The sequence below is a fragment of the Empidonax traillii genome, unplaced genomic scaffold, assembly GCF_003031625.1.
Source record: "Empidonax traillii isolate 1590-97213 ecotype Southwest subspecies unplaced genomic scaffold, ASM303162v1 scaffold45:size3623477, whole genome shotgun sequence".
Lineage (NCBI taxonomy): Eukaryota > Metazoa > Chordata > Aves > Passeriformes > Tyrannidae > Empidonax > Empidonax traillii.
Window position 1 is genome coordinate 3,400,569 of NW_020955238.1, and position 23,108 is coordinate 3,423,676.

Here is a 23,108-nt window from a genome sequence, read left to right on the forward strand (position 1 = left end):
TGAAGGTCGATAAGAGACCTAAATTTTGGATCATGTGATGGCTTATGGTGAGGTAACTGGTGACATCATTTAAGTTCTTTGGACACCCTTTCCAAATCAGAGGGCAACATCTCTGCTTACATCATGCTGTTTGTCTCTTATTATCTCACTTTAGATGAAGATCTGAATATGCATCTTATGTCCTCCACTTGCGTGTTAGGCAGAGGAGTTCACTCTTTCTGGAGATTTGTTTCAAAAGTTAGAGTCAATCTTAAATGGGATAGAAAAGAACAATCAATAGAAAAAAAATATTCATCACAAGGTATTAAATATGGGTTAAAGTATTTTTTTCCCCAAAAGATTCTATAGATGTTAGCATGCAAAAATACTGGTCTTTCTTCTGGCATGTAATGTTGATTACACTTTGTCCTTCACTGAGATTGCATCATCTGTTATTCAGTTTAGCCCCTCAGTCTGGGTCTCTGTCTTTCAGAAAACACACTTTTCAAGCATTTCCAAATCACTTATTATGTGTCATAGGAAAGTCCCAAGGTTTTGAGATGACATCTCTTCCTGTAAAGCCACCTTGATTGCCACATTCACTTGCATTTTCTTCCATGAACATTTTAAGTTGTTCCTATAAATTACAAAAGATACATTTTCATGTAGAATCTGCTTTACAGCAAGACAAATGTAGTAGAAATTGTATTGTCATTTATATAGCTCTTTTTTCTAATCTGAATTTAAAAAAAAGTTACATTTTGGAAAAGAATGCCTAAAAGGTTATAGCCACACTGTGAACTGCTTTGCACATACAGTCATCTGAGATAATTCAGAAAACTCTGCTTCTTGTACTCTCTTTTCTGAATCCGTCATGTATTTTGTTGATACCTATGGGGAGAAATATTATCCAACTCTTTGTGAAGGTTCTATGAAATTAGCTTGATACGGTTACATGTTTTGTGAATAAAGCTGATAATTTTCTTTTTGGTGGGTGTTTACAAGTTTCATATTTATGTAGATCTACTCAGGCTTTGCTAATTAAAGTCTGACTTTATTGGCAGTCATAATTAGAGCTCTTCAAGATCAGCTCTTTTTTTTTTATAATTCTTCAGATAGCAGATTGTCTAAAAGGTTGTATCAGGATGGCCCTATGTCTACCTCTGCTCCCAAGCATACAAAAAGTGGTGTTTAGAAAAATCAACAAAATGAAATACAAAAAATAAGGATTTTGAGGCTAATTGAGAAAAATTCTTTAATGGTTAAGGTAAACCAATTTAAAAGTTTGGTATAATTTTTAAAACTAGTTTTAAAATTGTTATTAAAGCAACATAATTTAAAACTCTTGGTTTGACTTTTCCCAAACTTTCCACAGAAACCAGTTCATGTTAAGGAATGACATACAAAGTCTCACAAAAGTATTTTAGGTGGAACAGATTATGTTCTGTGCTTTCACTCCTAGTGATCAAGGAACACTGCCTCTGTTTAATTACAATTCTGTCTTCACTAAAAGAAAGTCACAGTGAATATAAGTCTTTGGTCTGTACTCCCATACCTTAGAACTGACTTTAAGAGGAAATCCTCTCTCTTCAGGATGCATGGAAATCTTTGTTGGGCAGTCTATGTTTTTCTTTTTCTGGTTTCCAACTTTTTGTAGCACAATTTCAAATGCTCTTGAGGTTCCATTAAGCATGTTTAGACTGCCCCTGAGATACAATGAAAGGGATGTTGTTCTATCTTTACCTCATACATAGCCAAATGAGTCATTGAGGGAGGAAATTTAAAGAGGAATTAGCAAACAGTTAGGATTTTTTCCTTGTTAATAACCTGTTACGGAACGATCATTATGCCAGGAATAGACATGTCAGTCTGGACAGTAAAAGTCATAGTCCAATGCCGTGGAAAGTAAAACAGTTTAGAAAACAGATTCCTCTGCCCCAATACTACAAAGTGCACATGTAAAAACAATCTTCCTATCTTTTTGTCATAATTACAGTGAATATTTAATACAAATATTGGTTTGGCCAATTTTTTGATCAGCCACCACAATTGTGCATTAAACCCTTAAACAGTCAGCTAAATGTAAGCAGTGCAAAATGTGACTGCATGTGAAAAGGTCTATTCAAAGATGTTTGTTCACACCACTAAAATAGAAGAAGGTTGGAAGAGGAATTTAACCTGGGTTTGGGACCTGTTTCTTTATGACTCCTTTTGCTGTTTGGTACACATGCTTAAGCTTCTCCACATCCTAATTTCCCCTTCTTCCTGTTAATTGAAAGAAGAAATTTCTTTCTTCAATTCTCTATGTCGTTTCTGTAGAGAGTCTGCATTTAAAAGGGAATCCACATTTTTAAAAAGTATATGAATCCACATCTTTGTGTCTGTGAAGGTTTGATTTATAGATGTTGTGATATAAATCTTAAATCTCTTGCTTTCCAAGTTTTCTGTGAGCACTTGAACTCTGGCTGCTGATGGTTCCACATCCATAGGATGAGAGATTTAGATGAATGGATATGGCTTGTACGGTAGAAGCCAGTTCAGTATTTATAGTTTACACTCAGAATTTTAGAATAAAATAACACTGATCCTGCTTTTTAGTCCAACCGTTTCAGTCTATGTCTTCCTTTCATCTACTGTCATGCAAAGAATTCATTCAGTTCAAATAAAGGTCTTTGTGCTGTGACTGGACTGTGAGATTGCCATGTTTCTGAAAGGTATCAATGCGATACCCATTTTTATACCCGAAATAGCATATTTCTTCTGCTGCAAATAGGTATCAAGAAATCTTGAAAGCTCATGTAAGTAAAATAATGAGGCAATGAATTCAGAAGATCAAATAATTTAAGTTTCCCTTGTTCTATATTTATCTCAATATTCTCGTCTCATTCCTCAAAATATGAAGAATGATAGTTATGGAAATGCATGAAGTAAAGTGCATATTTAACATCTATTCAGTTATCAAAAAAGAGTTGCAGCATGGCTACTAGAAACCTAATGGTTTTCTGTGCAACATATTTATGCTAGCTGTAAAATTAAGAACTGTCATTGAAACCCCACATCACCTGACTAAGTGCGAGACAAATAAATCCAAGAGTTCTACTGCTGTAAAAATGTCAGTGAACTGAATGGCATGAAAGTACCACACGATATTTTTATATATGCATACCAGCCACTAGGATGCATTCATCGATAGAGGATTTAATTGACAAATTTTAAAGCTAAGATCTGACCCTCTTTTGATTTCTAGTTAACTCAATGACCTTAAAGTGTTTTCATTTGAGCTGTAGAACCGAGTATCCCAAGTATAAAGAATTGATGACTTACCTGTAAGTGTCATTTGAGGTTAAAGATACAAATGTCGTAAAGAGTGTTGCACTGCCTTTATGTACTTTATTCAAATTATGATACTTATGTGCTAAAAAAACTGCAGTTGACATCATAGAACTGGATTCAATATGTAATGTATACACTTTCAAGTGGTAGAGGATTGTAAAGGAAGGATATGGGTAAGAAAATTAATTGAAAGGTAAATTCCAAATGGTAATGTGTTCAGATGATGTGCAGAAAATATAACACAGTCTAGATGGAAGAATGAAAGGACCTAAAGGATTTCAGGGAGGTTTTGCAGGTTGTCAGGGTTTTGTTTTGGTGTTGTTTTTTTGTTTTTTTTTTTTTTTGCAATGCTCTTATGGAGATTATTATGAAGCAATGCCTAGCAAGCCCAAACTGTTAATTTCCTTTTGGTTTCTCATAGATTCTAAATTAAATAACCATACAAAGCATTGTGCTAACTGATAGCAGTCGATGGGAATGGTGAAAATCCTTACAGTGCTATATATTTTGTTTAGTCCCATAGCTAAAGCTAAAGTTTCTCTGAGAAATATTGTCTTGATGAAGACTTTTCTCTTAAGGTGTTAGTGCCTGTGTCCTTGAATATGAGAAAAGAGGAGGACTTAGAAAATACTGTCTTTAGAGCAGTCACTGTTTGTAATTATGAGCTATTGCCTTAATCTATTAGCTATGAAGCCACCTGTTTGCCCAGTATAAATAGCTTAGAATTTCCTGCAAGGAAATTACATGAAACATCAATAAGGAATGATATTACATTTTAGGTCAATATGACCATCATTACTTGGCATTTATCTTTTCCTACTGATATCATACTTGGCAGCCAGTATCATAGAAGACTAAGAAATTGTTGCTCTGTATTTTGTTTTCATTGGTGTTAAATTAGCCTGTTCGGTAATGACTGTCATTCATTCTGCTTGTTTTAGTGGATCCTTGGTATTTCATTTTTCTTATCGTACATTGTGAAGACAGTAATACATAAAGATGGATTAGTGCTGTGATGGTTTCAGAGGTGTTAGACCATCAGGGTCTTTGGGTGTAAATGTTTTAAAAGGGTGCAGAATGAACTTTGCCTCTTCTCTCTGCTGGTTTTGTCACTAAGACAGGAAAGGAAAGTTCCTGCAGCCCTGTGCCTAGCCTAGACCTAAGAAGAAACCTCATCTTGCAATAGATGCCTGCTTTTGTTTATACTCAGGCTTGATTGCTGGCTTTGTGTTACTGGCGTAGAGAGTTTAATGGAACATTAGTTTTATGATTTCTCAGCCTTTTGTGTAGTCATTTCTGTCTTTAAAGCATAACTACCTGTAACTCACTTTGGGTTTTTAAACTACGTAATGTAAATGTAGAAGATGAAGTTTCAAGTACCTATTTTAGCAAAAAACATGGGTACCTGGGATACTAAAATACTTCCATACACTAAGAACTTTGATATAGATGTGTTTACAAATGTTGGCTTTTTAATGTTGTGTTTATTTCATTTCAGTTTCAAATAAGATAAATAACACGTTCTCATCTCTTCCTAATTCATGAGTAACATTTACTTCTTGTCCTCACATTTCAAAACATTTCCATTATGCGTAGCCTCTTTTTCAGTAGCATTTTTCACTAAATTCTGTGTGCTTTCATCAAACCTAGAGGGACTTGGGATATATTTGAACAAACAATTAATTTCCAGAATTTTTTTTTTATTTAAATAATTTTTAAAAAATTTTTTTCCTTCAAATTTGAGTCTGAAATTGCATACTAATTTTATATGCTATGTAGAAGGAAAATTTGAAATTAACACTGATGTATAAAATAAAAAACATTTAAGTAGTTAATATCAGTGATCAGGATGCATGAGAAATGAATGTGCAGACCTCGCAACATAACTGTTTTTTATTCAGTTATAGGTGCCCAGCGCAGGAGAAGTCCCAGTGCCCTTGCCATTGAAGTATTTGAATCACATTTGGGAAGTCATATTTTACAGGTAAAAAAATGGCTTTTCCAAGAAAAATTGAAATAAATACCTAGTCTTATTACTGCCAATAATTTGAATAGTATTGTTGTCAGCACTTATATTAATGAAATCTTTTTTTTATGCTCATATTTCTTGTGTTTAGAAAGTCTGTGATAGGGAGGGCAAGTGTTGTTTTAGTTGAATCACAATACTTTGTTGTTTAGAATTGTGCAGTTGGTGTTTGTTCACAGAATGCCTTCATGTTTAGTGTATGTGTGTAAAAGGTAGTATTTTGTTTTGGTGATCTGATTTGTTTTACATGTCATGTATCAATTTAGGGTTGTGATTATTTCTCCCATTTTGGTTTAGGAGTACTGCTTTCTTCTATGATATTCCAGTTGTCACAATTGTATATCACAAATTTGGAGCAATCTGCAAAGAATAAAAAATGAACAGCAGCATGACTTGTAGGTCTCCTTAGCTATGAGATAAAAACTAATCTGGTATTTGTCAACCAATTTAGTCACATGGTACATGTCATCATATTCCAGGAAGATTAAACTGAAAAACAATGACCTGAGGGAAACATCCTTGTGTATGCTTTGTTGTGCTGGGGTTACTACAGCCTTTCTTAGTTTGCCATAATCAAATGTGGAATAGAAGCAGTTAAGAAGAAAATGTGATGTTTTTGCAGGAAGGCAAACCCCAGCCCCATGAAAATAAAAACCACATAGTCTTTTCTAAGTGTGGCACTGAAAAACTGCTCTTACTTAGCAATGTACACAGCTTCTCAATGCAAATATATTGCCTGGTGTATTATCTTTTGAGAGGTACGAAAGAGGGAAATTAGGATATTATCATGAGAAATATTCCACTTAATTTGAAATGATTGAGAGCTATCTCTCTGTACTAACTCAGCTGTGGCATTCAGAAGCACTGTGGATAATGTCAAATTTTTCACATCTTTATAAAGTAACTAAATGTGGAAAAGCAACAAAGAAAATTTTAGGAAAACATGAAATTAACTGGTAGAATTAATTTTTCTCTGGAACAAAAATAATGAACTAAGTGATTTGCTTAGTTGTGCGCTCTTGGCAGAGGTCTAGGTCAAGTTTTTGATTCTGTAAGCAACTACTTCTGTTGTAGTTACCATGTCATAGATCTGCTGCAGTATCTACAGTACTGTGTTTGCACATTAGGCTTAAACACTGTTATGCTGTCTCGTACATGTAGAAAAAAAGAAGAAACAGCAGTTTTGTGATATTTCAGTTAACATGATTTGTAGTTTTTTTGAGTGTGTAAACAGATGATAGATCCTAAATGAATGGTTTTTACAATATTATTTATAACTCATATCTAGATAAAATATAATTGAAATTGATTTATATGCACTCCTTAAGTGGTAGCGGCCAGTCTTCATGAACGAAGAACCCGGGAAGGTCTTTACACCTTCCAACCTGCGCACTGGATTTTTTAGGTGAGACACAGTGTGCGCGGAACTGAGCCCACCCTTCAATCCTAAGGTTCATCTGCCGGGGCCAAGCGAGCTTGGACAGTGGCAGCGAGGTCCTCAGGACGTAGATGGATTGCCTTACAGGGCTAACGAGCTCCATCTGCCCGGGGAGTGGCCCCGACTGGGAATCAAACCCGGGTCTCTGCGGTGACAGCGCAGCGCCTTTACCCTCTAGACCACCAGGGGCTCACTCCTTAAGTATGACTCTTATGAATGACAATGAAATAACCTAGGATGGCCACTTTGAAAACTACCAGATATTTGAGTTTTTCTCTTAACTGATACTAAAACAATCAGTGACTTTCGTACTTGTTAAAACCAGATCCCCATTGTGGTTTTCATTTTTTGTACTTATTTGTCATAAATTAGGGTGTTTTCAGGATCTAACTTTATCATACTACTACTAAAAAGTCACCTGTATTGCACTTTTACCTGTAACTGAGGATTTTCAATCAAAATTATCATCGGCATTGTATTGAATATCTGTTGAGGTGTGACCTTTTCATAGGAGGTAATGCTTTTATCAAATTAGTTCCATTAATGTCTCAACTGATAATAGGAAGTTCCACTCTGATATTTACAAGAGATAGATTGTTGATGATGGATAAAGGACAAAAAGAATTTATAGTGGTGGATAGTTTTGTCTGTTTTAGATTTTGTCTTATTTTAGAAGAGTAATCAACCCTTGAGACAAAAACCTTGGTCATGCATTCAAACGTACCACTTCTAAACAGATCAGAATGAACTTCAAAGTATTGCCTTGTGGTCTTATAGGCAGAAAGACAATCACTAGAAGACAAAATGATTCTTAAAACAACAATCAGACAGATTCTGTGGTGGAATACAGTTCTAATATGTTTTCACTTAGTCTGCTGCTCCTAGAAATTATTTTCAAATAAGTATCATGATAAGTATTGTTTGCAAGTGAAGTAAACAACCTTGATTACACTTTGGGAATTTTGATTTCAAAGTCTGCTATCTGAAGAAGTTGAATTAATAGTTTGTGTAATCCCTTTTGCTATTAATATTTTGAAGACTGAGTTAAGTGTAAGCTCAGAAATTAAGGAGCCTCTCTAATCCTTTTAATATTTTGATACTTCAAAATTTATTGACAGACAAATGAGAAGCATAATATAGTATATTTTTTAAAAGCAGATATTGTTTATTTATAGTGATGTTGTAAAAACAGACATGTAGGTGCATATTGTGATATTTTTACATCTTGAATCTACAAGTAGCTAGTATCAGTTAGTCATGTCTATGTATACATTATATACATTAGTCATGTCTGTATATTATTAAATCCATATACTTACATATAATACTTATCCTTGACTGAAGAATGCCATAATTGATGACAATTTTTTTTTTTAGTATTAAGGAATCCTATGTATAAATACTGTTCAATAAAATAATTTTAATTGATAATTGATACAACTACTAAAGCTATTCTCCATATACAGTTAAGAAGTGGAGAAACTAGAAAATTAAAATGTCTGTCAGAAGAAAAATAAAAGTAAAAACGTTATTGATTTTGATCTGAGATAGCATTTGTGCCCAGTGATTGTACAATTAGTTCTGTTTCATTGATGGTAGACTTTACCAATTCCAAAAAAATCAACGCAATTATACCTTTGCATAAATCCAGAGATGGAAAAATTGAGTAAAAACCCTGATAAAAGGGAATTTAAAACTCCTGAAAGACTTCACATGTGTAAGGCTGCATGCACCTTTGCATTTGCCTTTTGTACAAATCTAGATATACACAGAGGCTTCTACTTTGCTTCCATATGAAATGCAGCACTTATGCACACCCTCATTATGTGGGTGGTGAGGCACTGGAACAGGTTGCCCAGAGAAGTTTGGGATACCCCGTCTCGGGGAGTGTTCAAGGCCAGGTTGGATGGGGCTTTGGTTGACCTGGTCTAGCAGAAGGTTTCCTGCCCATGGCAGTGGTGTTGGAACTGGATGATCTTCAAGGTTCCTTCTAACCCAAACCATTTTAAGATTTTATGCTATGCCAAAAAATCTCCAAGCCACAGCTGATTGCTGTATATCATGATGAAGAGATTCTCATGCTAGGTTTGAAGCCAAAGACACTATCAACTGCGTGCTTGTGGAAAAAAAAAAGACACCACAAAACATGATTGCCTAGAGTGTACTGTGGTAAATACTTCATGTCAGTGCAATGTCTTTTAAATGTTTTCCAAGTAAAATCACCTGAATTATGAATGGTAGAATAGCATGCAATGAAGGAGAAAAATGGATAATAGGAATATGTTAATTGATTTTTGACATGATTTTTGATTTGCCAAATTTTGTGCTTTACTTTTGTTATCTGCTGCATTCTTTTTCTCCTGAAAAGTGGTGTTATAATGTGAATAGACATTTCCAATTTTACATGTAGATAGATAGATAGATAGAGATAGATGGAGATATCTGTTTATCAAATAAATACAGTAAAAAATTACTTCTGGTACCTACTATTAAAAATTTGGCTGAAACTGGTTGTAAAAATTAGCAAGATTTTCATCCTTTTTTTCAGGGCCTCTGAATTTTTTGTGTAACTTCATTGCTATTGAGAAGGTGTGGAAAAGGGTCAGTAACCCCATATTCTTCATATAATCAGGAATAATCAGGAAATGTAGAACTAAATATAGAGAAAAGGGAAAGTTAGTGAATCTATTTGCATATGCAAATTAGCTTAATTGATACTGCTTGCCTCTACAGGGATTTTTCATTACAAACTGGAGTGCTACATTGTTCAGCTCATATTGAGTAATTTAGTAACTAATGAGACCAGTTTGCACTAATTTGCATATGATAAATGAGCTTAATTGCAGTAAATAACTTGGAGGCATAATTACTTAATTTTCCTGTGTTGCATGGCTTTTAAGTTCACGTATGAACAACTCAAGATAATTTTGCATATTTAAATTAGTTGCTTTTAAAATTCTTGAACAAAAAGGAACACACCTTACAATTTGAACCGTAAAACAATTAAAAGTAAAATGTACAGTAATTTGAAATAAAATCTAATATTTTTAAAAATATAAGTTTCTTCCTTTAAAAATAGCAATGCCTTCTAGAAAACTTAATATTTAGATTCAATCACTATTGAATAGTTTTAAAGTCAGGCTAGGATAGAAAGATGGTATTAGTAATAATAATAGGAGTGTGTATTTGAAGTGTAGTGAGCAGTACACATTTTGTATTTCTACATACAAGAGTGATAACTTTCATAATTGCATTCTTTGCTTCAGCAGTGCCTACTCAACTGTTTAGAAACTGTAACACTTTCATATAGCATTACATTACCATACACAGTAACTTAGACACTAGTTGCCTTAAATTGTTTATACTGTCCTACTTCTACCTCATTTTGTGTAAAGAAATCCTTAAATTGGATAGATACCAAAGTGTCAGTGAAACAATTTTTTTCTTTTTGTGGGCTTATTCAGTCATGAGCACTGGCATGAATAAACCTTACGATGTAGATTCGCTTATGAGTTTCAAAAACACAAACAAACAAAACAAATAAACAAACAACCTGAAACCAAATCCAAAATCAACCTAAATGGAAGATCGTAGGTAACTTCTTCCATGTTCCTGAAGATATTGGACATCAGATAATTCTAATAGATTGATAGAATTGACCTATGGAACTACACAGAGAAAAAATGCCAGCCACCAATCTCATTCAGTCCCATAGAAAGATCTATTGTGCACCTGTGATTTACTAGTGGATGACAATTACTGAATTATCCATCTGTTCTATAAAGGTGCCCACCTACCTTCCTAGAAGCTTTTCATAAGGCTTGTTGAATGTTATCTTGGAAATTTTATGAGACTTGCATTTCCCTTTTACTTTATGTTGTACCTTTATCTCCCATTTAGAAAGTATTTTTCTTTGTGGGGGAAAAAGGTCTTTGTAATTGCAGTATCAGATTCAATGAGAGAAAAAAAAAATCAGGTCTCTATTAAGATCAAAGGAAAGACAACTTCAGTGAAAACTGTCTGACCCTCTAAGTTGTGTTCTTCGTTGAGTCAATGGTACAAACCACTTAGCTTGAATGAAGTGGTTCACAATTCAGAGGGGATACCCATAGTGGATATCCAGTTGTGTCCAAGATGACCCAACAAAGTCATCTGTAAAATGCACAAGGCCAGTAAGCGCTTGTTTTACTTTCTAGAAGACTCTGTATCACCACAGACTATCACATAATGTCAACCTAGAATGGGAGCTTTGAACAACTTGGGAGCTACACATAGCTCAGATGATGTGATTTGGCTTAACTCCGTGCAGTGGTCCCAAGCTTTCCATGTGTGAAAGGCAGCATTATATTTTGTAAACATATTTCACATCCTTTTTGCTCCGCTTGAAGCCTCAGGTTGTAGATGGAACCTCATGGAGGTTTAGTTGCCTCTTTACCTCCATCCTGTAGAAAAGCCACAGGTTATTAGACCTGCTGATGTTATTTTAGCTTTTCTGTATTTAAATTTAACAAATGAAGAAATCACCCAAATCTATGGATGCAAGAAGCCTGATGAATTGCTAGCATTGTGAACAACTGAACAATGTTTCTTACCCTAATAGTTTTATTTTTTTAATTACTTTTATTAATATATTCAACACTGTAATAATAAGACTAGCATGAAATTGTACAAGTATATCCTGTATGTCAAATTAGTATCCTACTGTTCTTCAGAGAGGGGTCCTTATTAATTTTGAGGTAAATGTGCAGGATGAATGTGACATCTGTGTTTTCTACTGAATAGTTCCAGGTGATGTCAGTACCATATAGAGTAGCTTAGACTGTATCAGGGTCACTGAATTGTTTTCTGGAGCATGTCAGATAAGCTTAGGTTTCTCAGAAAAGAGGAAAAATAATACAATCTCTTCACTCCAAATGAGCACTCTAACAGTTATCTGTTTGCAGGTAGCTAGTACCCCATCCATCTTCACCCCTAAACTAACATAACTGTGTCTACAATTGTGTTCAAGAAGATAATCCCATCCTACTCTTTGATCTGAGTAATAGCTGCAAATAACAGTTTAAATCATATGAGTGATACTCTCAGAAGTACTCATGGTCACATGAGTGATCAACTGAATGCTAACAAAGATTGTTTCTCAGTAGTTATAAAACAAAAGGCTTTTCCGCATCTTCAACCAGAAGAATTGGAAGTTGTTATTGGGAAAAATGTTTTCATGTTCTTCTCAAATTAATACAGTTTTATCATCCAATGTATAAATTAATGTTATCAAATACAGAAGGTGTGGAAACAAATACCAAACTTGAAGGAAACTTTAATATCAGACTTTTTTCTCTCTTTTCCAAATGAGTCTTGCCCTTTATTTCTGTTATTGTTTTTGTACAACTGTTGACACACTTTATAGAATAATGGTGTTCTATTAAGCTTTGCATAGCAAAAAGAATTCATTATACAGTTTCACTGCAGTATTTAGTCATGTTTGGAAGATGTTGCTATTTACCTATAGTAACTAGATTAAGATATAATAGGGCAATGATACTATTCATTTTTTCAAAAAACATCTTACTGGAGAGCATGTGTGTAAAGTTCTCCATACATTGTAAATATGCATGTTAAGGATGTCACAAGTGTAGATTGAGGACAATCTGTGAAAATGTTTTGTTAAGGCAAATTAGAGATCAGTGAACAGAGCAAGTTATTTACATTTCTGTAGTAATGATCGATTGTGGATGAATGTACAAGAGCTGTACACAATTAACAGAACAGAAGATTTTCCTGAAGTGAAAACAAGTACCAACACTTTGCCCTATAAACAAATTAAAATCAGCAAAACAGTAAAAATAAACATAATTGAACAAGATACATAGTTCTAAAATTTGTCTTTTCTCACAAATGAGTAAAATTTTGTAATGCTTTAATTGGATATAGGTAGTAATAAAACAAGTACAAGTTGGTGTTAAGTTTAGAGGCTGGCTAAGCTAAAGTTGAGTGAAAATCTCATTTCTTCCAGTATTTGAATTATTATAGGGAGTTCCATCTGACAAGAAAACTTAAGAAGCAGGAAAAGAGATAGGAAAGTCTTGGAATGCTATAAAATATTAGGGAGAAGATTTGTCTTCTCATTTGCAATTTTCAGTCATTCTGAGTATTACATAATGAGGTTATCTCTGTATAACACTAGTCAACACAGAAATAGTGACACAAGACTAAAGGTGACGAAGCAGCAGATGGTAGTACTGATGGAGAATTTTTCCAGGCTGAAAAAGATGTCAGGAGAAAAGACTTCTACTGGCTTGGAGATTCATGAAGGGCAATTGCTAATGATGGTGTCAGTGGTACACTTTCTGAGAATGAAGAAGGCTGTTCAGCTTCTTGTCTACATTGGGTTAAAGGGTTAGACTACTAACTGACATCTGTTAGCATGTGTAAAAAGCAGACAAATAGAAGAAAATGTGAAAAGACTGACAAAACTTAGGACATGTTGAAGAGCATGGATCTGTGCTGTCTGAAAGTAAAGATATTTGGGATGAGGTAGAGGTTAAGTTATGCATTAGTAGACAAACTGTAAGTGAAGAGATGAATTAAGAAGAAATAGCTGCTACAGATCAAACCATGCACCAAAGTCATCCTAAACTTTCTCTTGGCGGTGAAGAGCCATGCATAATGCAACAAGACAGAACGAGTACATAACAAGTCAGAACTGAAGGTTTGGACGTCTTATAAAACCTCTATGAGGGAATGGTTTCTATAAGGCACACATCTAGTCTATTTTGTATACTCAAATTTTGAATCTGAACCTTTGCATGGTCATGTACAGACTATTTTTATGAGTTTCCTTCCTGACATTAAGCAGCATCCAGAGAGTTTGGGTACAAAACTAAAGGTACACCAGTTGCTTTCAACAAAATGCAGTCAAGAAATCAAACAAAAAAGGGAGAAAAAAAGACATTTATTTAACCTACATTTCTATCCAAAATCAAAAGCATTTACTCTGCAACCATTTTTTCTCTAGAAAAGCGGATCGTTATATAAAGTTCAAATTAGTCATTCAGAAATAGTGATGTAACATAATGAATGGGATGCTGTAATGCCTTAGTATAAACTGAACAGTGATCGATTTATGGTGTAAGAGATAGTATATACACAGAGGAAATTACAGCTTTTGAAAAAAGATAGAATTCTAAGTGGACAAGACCAAAGAAAATAATCTGGATTATTTTAAGAACAATAAATTAGGAACAAAATAATAATAAAAAAAAGTAAAATAAATTGAAAACAATCAGCATGTTAAATATTATGTTGATATAAAGATAGATACACAATCAACTTTGAAGCAGTAATTTGGGATGACATGAAATATCCAGTTATTAACAGCTCAAACACTACATCCCAAACACAATTTGAAGGCAGGAAATCAGTGGAAATGCTGATACACTGTGAAAAGAGCCACAGGACTCTGGAAACAAAAGATTAATATCTTGCTTTTCAGTGTGCCTTTCCAGGGACAAGGCCTCTTCAGTAGCAGCTTTCCCTTTATGATTTGAGGAAAGATGCTATTTCATCTTTCAGCACTAGTATATAATCTACATAGGAATCTGATCAAGCTTGATCAGGAGTCATCTTCAAGTATTTTGTAGATTGATAGTCTTCTCAGATGATCATCCTCTTGTAATAAAAGGATTATTACACTTGATGTTAATTTATTTAGAACTTTAGAAATCTAATTTTGCATTTTTTACTAATGTAAGTGATTGAGAGTAGTGATAAGTATTTGAAGCTGGAAGCAGGCAGAAAAAACTCTCTCATAAAAATGTTATTGTTGTGGGCCTCTGTTCACTGTTGGATGCTCTTGTACACTTTAAACATTTGTAAATTCCATGGAAAACTATGATGTGGCTCCGGTTTTACACCGGTTTAAATTATAACAGAGGTTAACTGGATACATTGCACAGTTCTAAAAAGGGCTAGGAACAAAGGCTAGATCAGAATCTGAAAAGGTTAAAGGAGTTGTGCAGACAGCACTGTTACAAGAGACATCTCAGGTCCATTAGCTGGAACACACAGTAAGAGAATTTCCTGGGTTCAGGAGACTTAAAAGGTGCTAATTTACATACTCCAATTTGTCCTAGTCACAGTAAATGCATCAGATTGACTCCATAAGGGCAGGACTTTCAATCTGGAGTTATGGCAGAGGTACTGCACCTGAGCAGTTGCTGCCCAAGGGGTTATATACTAAAAAGAGACTGGGGGAGGTGTGGGAAATAGCAAATTGTTTTGTAATTGGAGCTTGGAACAGTACACTTAAACCTGCATTTTATATGGCAACTATATATAAAAGTGTGCAGTTCCATTTAATAAAGAAATATTTGATCTGAGCCGGACGCAGCATACAATACTGAGTGTCATTTAATTCCTGAGAAAGTATTTGAAGAAAATGACATATCTCAGCACTGTTTGTTGACCGTTTTGTTGTCACCTGCTGTGTGTTGTCATTTCCATAGCCAGTGGGCTGTATTGAATCAGACAGAGGGAATAGGTCATTAAAAGAAATGGAGGAGTTTCTGCAGCCTATATAAGCTGAAGGAGGATTTTTTTCTTCAGATACATCAACAAAACTCTATTGGAGTCTGCATTCAGCTATGATTTGGGGTTTTACCCTATTTTTTCTCTGAAGTAAGATGGCTTGAAAAGTATAGACAGTAAAAACTAATATGTGGGCTCACCAGAAAGAATTATACCTTCTATGGTGTTTGTAAAGATATAGGTGAGGACAGTAAGTGTCCTGGTTTCAGAATGCCTTGTTTCATTTTTTTTTCAATCACAGCATTCATCAAACAAGGAAAAGAGCGTTGATTTTATATAAATAAATAAAAATGGGGAAAATTTTATTTCATAGGCATGCTGGGCAAGTTAACTGATATTTTTCTTCACTTTCATGGAGACATTGATGACAGTTTCAAAGATTACTATATTCCTCATTTCAGGCTTTACGAAAACAAAAAGCACTAGAAATAGGCTTTAAACCTCCTTTGTACTCCTCTGCAATAGATGTGAAGGGCAGCACTATGTGCCCTCTTTTTCCCTGGGAGCTGACAAAGGGTAATGTTGGAGCCTGCATACAGAAACCCCTTAAATGGAGCACGGACAGCTGAGATTCGTAGGAAAGCTGTCTTGTTTAAGGCTGGTTTTAACCAAGTTATTTCATCATATCAGGTATCTGTAAGGCCTAAATAAATAAAAATCAACTGTTGACATGGAAGCTGTGTGTTCAACCTTCCCCACTGCTATAGAAGCTGAAGCCCTAGACATCGTTCTGTTTTTCCTGGATTGGAAAGTGCAAGCACCTTTACAGATTTATAAGTACATAACATTTAAACGAATACAAATATTGTTGAAATAAATGAGTTAGCCTTGTAGAGCATGCTCTCTGTTCTGAAGTATATTATCTCAAAAGTTGATTAAAAGTGGTTGTTTCTATTAGTTGCTGCTAAAATGTCACTGTATTAGAATTTCTACCTGTACAGAAAATTAAAAAGGGACTATGGTAACAAATGATAACATTTCCACAAGTGAAGTAGTTGTGTGTAATTACATGGCATCACATTTGGACATGCGCGCGCACACACACACACACACACACACATTTAATAAGGTCACATAAGATGCAAATTGGTGCTGACTTCTGTTCATTAATTATGCACAGCACTTAGCCAATGAATTGTTTTCTTCTTGTACATTTTTTCCATTTTAAGGAGATTGCTATTTAGATGCATACCATTTTACATTACTGTAAGACTATACCTCTTTGATTGTTTCTCATTGTATTCAGGTTTGATTTAATACATTGTAGATTCTTTTCTATGTATTATAGCTAGTGATTTAAAGTGTGCGTCATCGGCTTGCTTTACACTTAGTATTTGTTATTCTGTTCAATAGTATCTTCTGCTCAGCATGAAGATTTTAATCTTTACAATTTCATTCATGGGTTTGTTTTTTTTCCTCACAGAGATAGTGGATTATTTGCATTTAATGCACACTGTAAGGAGAAAGAAAACTCTGTGATGGGTATATGTCTATGTCTAGAGTTCAGAAGTTTTCATAATATTTCAACAGAGGCTTACAGTAGAGAACAGTAATTATTATGGAGGACACCTTCTTTGCTACATCAGCTGTCTCCTAGCTCATTGTTAAAGCCACTTAGCTTTTTGCTCTAATAAAAAATTAGGCTTTGAAGGGAGGCACTATGGGACTAGTCAGCTTTCTTTAGCCTATCAGCAAATAGTTTTTAGTTTACTGTATGAAAAACAGTATTAGTTTTATCAAAAATTGATGAAACAATGCCAGAGTTTGAATGAAGGCCTAATATGTAACAAACATGTAGCAGAGACTCAGATTTCCCCTTTGCAGTCTCAGGGAAGGTCACTTACAGGTATGATTTAAACTGAAAGTCTAGACTCAGTGTTTCAGTATTCAAAGCAATCAAAATTTTACAAACTAATGTATTCCTATTGTGTTTTAGAATTGCACTGTTTATTTTATAAAGTGTATGATCAGCAGACAGTTCTGAAAATAGGAGTAAGCCCCCTGTTAACTATAAGAACAAAAACCTTGGGACTATTAAAAGTGTCAGTTCAAAATACTATCCTGCTAAACTTTGTGTCTTTTTTTTTTTTTTTTGTTCTCTCTCAAATAATTTTTGCATTTACATGTCTGAAACAGTAGTGATGAAGGCAGTGTTTTTCTTTCTTTACAAATTATGTAGTCAAAAAAAATCAAAGACAGAATATAATACTCCCTTTGAAGAAAAAGTACTAGATATTCTACACATAAATAATACTTATCAGAATGTATATTAGAAGGTAGGAAACAGTTCAAATTTTCAACAATATAATGTTGTATTAGTCTATCGAAACAAGGAAAAATACTTGGTTTTATCTTTTATAAACCCAAGCTTAATGTCTCGAAAGTGAAAATCATGGGTTTTTTGTCTAATTGCTTCTGGGTATTCATTTTTATGTTTTCTAGCTGGCACACAAAAATGGATTATTTTAGTTAGGCACCTAGTTGTAGGGTCCTAAAGCTGTGCCTGTGAAAGATCGAACCTGTATGTCAGCTGGCCAGCAGAAGGTACTACACCTTATTGTAGGAAGGTCTGCTCTTATCACTGGCATCGCACTGAGGGTGCTGTAGGGATATTTATTTGAGTTGACTGTAGGTCCCTACACATCTGCATTTCAGGATGTGCAAGGTTGGGAACATGCTGTGGGAGAGGAAGGGGGTTGCTTCATGTCTAGTTCTTGCACATCTAGACTACTGACTTTGAACTGCCCCCCACACTTCCAGCCTTTGCCAAGACTAATTAGCAGCACTTGGCATTCATTCTACAAAAGTTTCCCCAGTTCCCAAATAGATTATTCCTGATGAGAGTATAAATTATCTACATGTAGGAGGATTGGCAGGAAGTGACTGTAGCTGCTATTTCTGATTTTAGGAGCATGTAAACCCTTAAGCCTTACTCTAGAATGACATTCGGTGATCTCTCTCATGGAGAGGCTGTGATTTTGGTAGACTCCAAATTTAAATGGAAAATGGTCTTTCCCATTTCTTAACTAAGGAAACGGTTAACATTTCTTAATTTATTGGTATCATCAAGCTTTTTTCCAGGTACTAATACCTTCCATTCTCAAGTCAAGAGACAAAAACTCATACTTTTTCAGAGCAACTAAGGAAGACCAGTAGCAAAGCATTTTAGTTAAAGAGCATTTTATTTTCTTTAGTGTCAAGAATGTGCCTGCCAAGGGTGACACATGCAAATATCTGAGGAGGTGTCAAATTTTTACTTTTGGGGGGTTTTTTACCTTTTTTACCTTTAAAGAGCATTTCAATGATGTGTGTTTTCCTCTTTATAAAAATGTCTTTGTGTTGTCATCCAAATCTTATACTCACAATTCCTGGCAACGTATCTAGCAGGATATATTTAGGATATATGCTGCTAGATTAGGATTAAAACGTAATGGATGGTATCAGCATAACTTCCCAGCCACTAGACAGGAAATGAACATTTACACATTCTACAGATTCACTGCACCTGCAAGATTTCATCATCTATGCCTAAATCACCAGAACAGTAGAAATACTGGGATTAGTTGTGTAGCGGCATGTGAAAGCATTAAGGGATGCATACCATGCTCAGATAGTACTCCTTAATAGAGAGGAACCACCCACTGACCCACAAAACATGGCTAGAGAGCAGCAGCAGGCTGACCTGCAGCCCACAGATGATCGGGTTTACCAGCAGAGCCATGATATCAGCAAATTTACCAACAAATGACATGATACAGGCATCCTACCCAGACTTGGGCATATGGGTCCAGCATCTGTCAGTGTTACACCAGCAGTTGACTCCTAATCTGGAGCAGATTCTGTATTCCCAATGAATTAGAGATCCCAGCCAGCACAGTCACTGAGTGGATAAGCCAAGTCTTCTGAAACAGCATTGTTATGTTTGAAAGACCAATTTAGGTCAGAAGTCCCGTGAGATTGTAGGAGGGTTCTTCCCATTCATGTCAAGATTGTGATGCATAAGGCTGTTTCTACTTATACAAGCTTGTGAAAAGCAGCAGTACAGTGAGGAAATGAGAGCATTATAAATGCCAAAAAAAAAAAAGTACTTCTGAAAATCTGAAAGGACTGGAACTTACAAGTGGATTTTTCTCATGTGGAGAAGAAACTTTGTTAATATTTACCTGTTCATTTTCCTGGGAGAATTGGTGTGGGTTCCTGAGTCAGCCTTGATCTCCAGAAACCCTGAAATAACTTCTCTTTAATAAAGAAGTTCTCTTCTTATGCTGTCCCAGTTTCATAACCTCTCTGAAGGCTAAATCCACTGCCACACTGAGCAATCTCAGAGAGTGAGAAAATCCTGTAACAGAGATAAGGGCTTTTGCCTTCCCTCTCCCCAGTATTTTCTCTTTCAGTAAAGTTCTTTATCCAAAACTAACTTTCACTTGTTTAAGCTAGTGGGAGGGTTCTCTTTCAAAGAGTTTGAAATAGAAGTATCCATTAAGAATGAACACTTGACACCAAGAAGTATCAAGGACACTCTAGGACTGAGAAATTTAGCACACTGGCTTTCTTTACAGGATGAAGGTGGAAAAGAATGTAAGATTAAACTATATCTTCTTTAATTGCCTGTAATCTACTTCAGAAGTATCTGTATACCTCAGTGGAGCATTTATTTTTTTGCCTGACTTAGATCTTTAAACTAAATTCACTGCAAGCATTAAGTGGTCAAAACACCAGAGTTGATTTTACCCTTGAATAGATTTCGTCACAAAGAGAGAGGTGTGAACTGTGAAAGGGACACAGGCTGGTTTTTTTCAGCTTTCCTGCACAGTTTTGCTTGTATATTTTTATTTTGAAAACTTCTGGTCAAGTCTTTCTAATATAGAATATATATGGCATATAAGCATTTTTGGGAGCTGATGATCTAGTCTGGGGGGCTGTAGAATTCTCCTCTCTTCTGAAAAGATAGTGGTACCGGAAGGATTACTGACAGTGCAGTATGTACTTCATAGTTTTTTAAATAAAAAATTTGTAGTCCTTTAAAATAAATAGCCAATAATTATTAATTCAAGAAGCTAGTAGTATGAAAATTTTAGTAAATTGGAACTAATATGCTTAATATTCTTCTACCTTGGGGATTTCATTACATTTTAGCAATTATGTACTTTTATTTTACAGTGTTGTTAATAAAAACAAGAATTTAAAGGTGGGACTTTATGAAGTGTGTTTCTTGTTTTAAGCAGTGCCAATACCGATTAGCAGAAGAGAAGTTCTGGGTTTGTTTTAAAAGGGAAATGTTTCAAAATAAAAAAAAAAAATAAATCAGGAATATAAGAGGAAGAGAAGGTGCAATTCCCTTTTTTATTGTGTTAACTCACTAAGTTCAGATGTGTTTTTATAAACGTCCCTTGACGTAAAAATACATATAATTAAAAAAAGAAACAAAATAGTCCTCTGCTGAGTTTGCTTTCTCTGTAAAGAGAAACAATAGAATTTCTTTGTATTTAGTTTAGTTTGTCACTAATGAATGTAGTACTTTGAATAGTAGTTATTTCATTGTCCTGCTGTGATTTTTGACATTCGATTTTAGAGATGTTGCAGGTGTCTTATTTCTTATAAAACATTTTATGCATTATGAAAGAAATAACTGCTTTATATTAGGGGGAAAAAAGTAAATAAAACCATGGAGGTAACTCCCCCCCAAAAAATCTCTCATTGGAAAGAATTGTTATTTTGCTGGTTGTGCTGTTTCATTAAACTGTATTCATTCCTGATTTTTCTTACTACAAACTATCTTTTCTAGCTGAAACACTTAATTTAACTATGTGATGTCTGGGGCATGCAGAAGGCTAAGTAGAAACAGAAGACATTTCACAGCTACGAAATAAAGCTTTTGTTGTGAGTTACCTGTTAGAGTAAGTTTACTCACTTTCATGACTATAGAAAAAGCACAGAAATGAATCCTAATGGTCCAGAACTAGATTTTGTGAGTGTCCCTCACATATTAGCACATCAAAAGAGCTCAAATTAACATGGATTTTATGAGAATAATTTAAGGGATGGGGGAATATTCTTTCCTGATTAATGTACCCAATTTATTGATATTTAGTGATTTTTCAAGTCTTCTGTGTTTTATCCATATTAATTAATCTGTATATTCTACAGATACCCCAAGGAAAGGCAGATATGAATGCCTGTGTATTTCACTCTGTTCTGTCAGGTCAAAGGTTCAGGTGTGAAACTTATTACTTGTCACTCTTCAAAACAAGAATATTAAAAAGAAAAAAGTAGTGAACAATAATGCAGTCTGAATTAATAGGAGATTGAAAGAAGTGGCAGGAATAGAGAAGTTTCTATTTGGGGATCCTGCCCACAGGGAAAAAAAAAAAAGATATGGATGTGGAATTCAGCAAGCATTGGAGATGGCTACATAAAGATACAAGCATTCCTTTATGACCAGAATTGTAGATTTGTGTTCCATCTGTGTGACCTCCTCACAACAAAAGATCCTGAAGTGGAATAACAAGTAAGCCATGTGAAAATGTTCCAGTTTCACTCTGATGTTCTGATTTTTCCCTAAATCCTGTGTGTTGTGAAATATTACTGCAAAGCTAAACCTCTAGGTCATATGTGATAAATTTTTAGCTGATCATCTAAGTCAAATTCCTTCATGAACTTTATGCTGCAGGACCCACAGTATGTAGTTAATGGTATTTTATATATTCAGTCCAAATGAAAGATGAGAACACCTAGCGCAGCAAATTAATTTAGTGTGGAAAACACTGAACACAGAGATTTTCTACAAGTAGCTGTTGTTTATACAATACAGTACAAAGACCAAAATCTTGTTGTGAACAGACTAGCAGAATTATGTCCTCTGTGAAACAAGCCCAGATGCATTTGTCTGTGAAATAAGAGAAGATCCATAATGATTGCAAAAGCCATAATGACAGTTCAGTAGATTATATTTAAGTTGTTCACATAAATATAACTGAAATTTTACTTTGAAAGAAATAACACTTTTTCAGTTGCAGAAGAGAGTAAGATGGAGGAAACAGAGCATATTTTGAGACAAATCTTTTCAGGATATGGAAGTCACTGAATGGATGAAAATGTGTTTCAATGTTAGGCATAATTTTTATAAGCGCTACATTTTTTTCAAACAGCAAAAGTTCTCAAATATAAAAAAATTGACAACCCTCAACACAACCTTTGAGTGGTTTACAAGCTTTATTATGTTAGAAAAGTATAAGCTAGCAAAGGTCCTAAGACCTTTTCCCTCTGAAATTTATGACACTGTCTAAGCGGAAGTTTACTTCCCTGACTTTTAATACTTTGTTAAGAAGTAGGAAATGTCAGCCACTGTGTGGACCTCAAAAATGCAAGCAATTCAATCCTGTGACTCCTCTCACCCTTTTTAGAACTGCATAATCCACTGACTTCAGTGGATGCTCCTGATTTATATCACTGTGAACGAATCAGATCTGAAAACCTGGCACTCATGAGAGTTCATACTGTCTATCTGGCCAATCAATTACGATAAACTTGTTTGGAACTGTTTTCTGTGCTTCAGTTTAACACTACACCTAAGTTTATGATTAACTTAAAAGGTGCTTAAAGGATTCTCTTAATAGGTGCATGCAAGCAGAAACATAAAAGACTATGATAAGAATAATTAAAGAAACAGTATCCAGGACTGAATTCCATAAGCTGCAGAGGTAAAATGACTGAATTTGTCCTGGTATTGCAATGGTTTTTGCAGAACCA

The 23,108-nt window shown here is 34.8% G+C and overlaps 1 protein-coding gene across 1 annotated transcript in view; it reads left to right on the forward strand.

Moving 5' to 3' along the window:
• Positions 1-23,108, forward strand: part of LOC114055062 (neuronal PAS domain-containing protein 3-like) — a 506,870-nt gene that overhangs the window by 300,912 nt on the left and 182,850 nt on the right. The window contains exon 7 of the mRNA XM_027878799.1: positions 5,214-5,296. Within this exon, the coding sequence (XP_027734600.1) occupies positions 5,214-5,296 (83 nt within the window). The remainder of the gene's footprint in view (positions 1-5,213; positions 5,297-23,108) is intronic.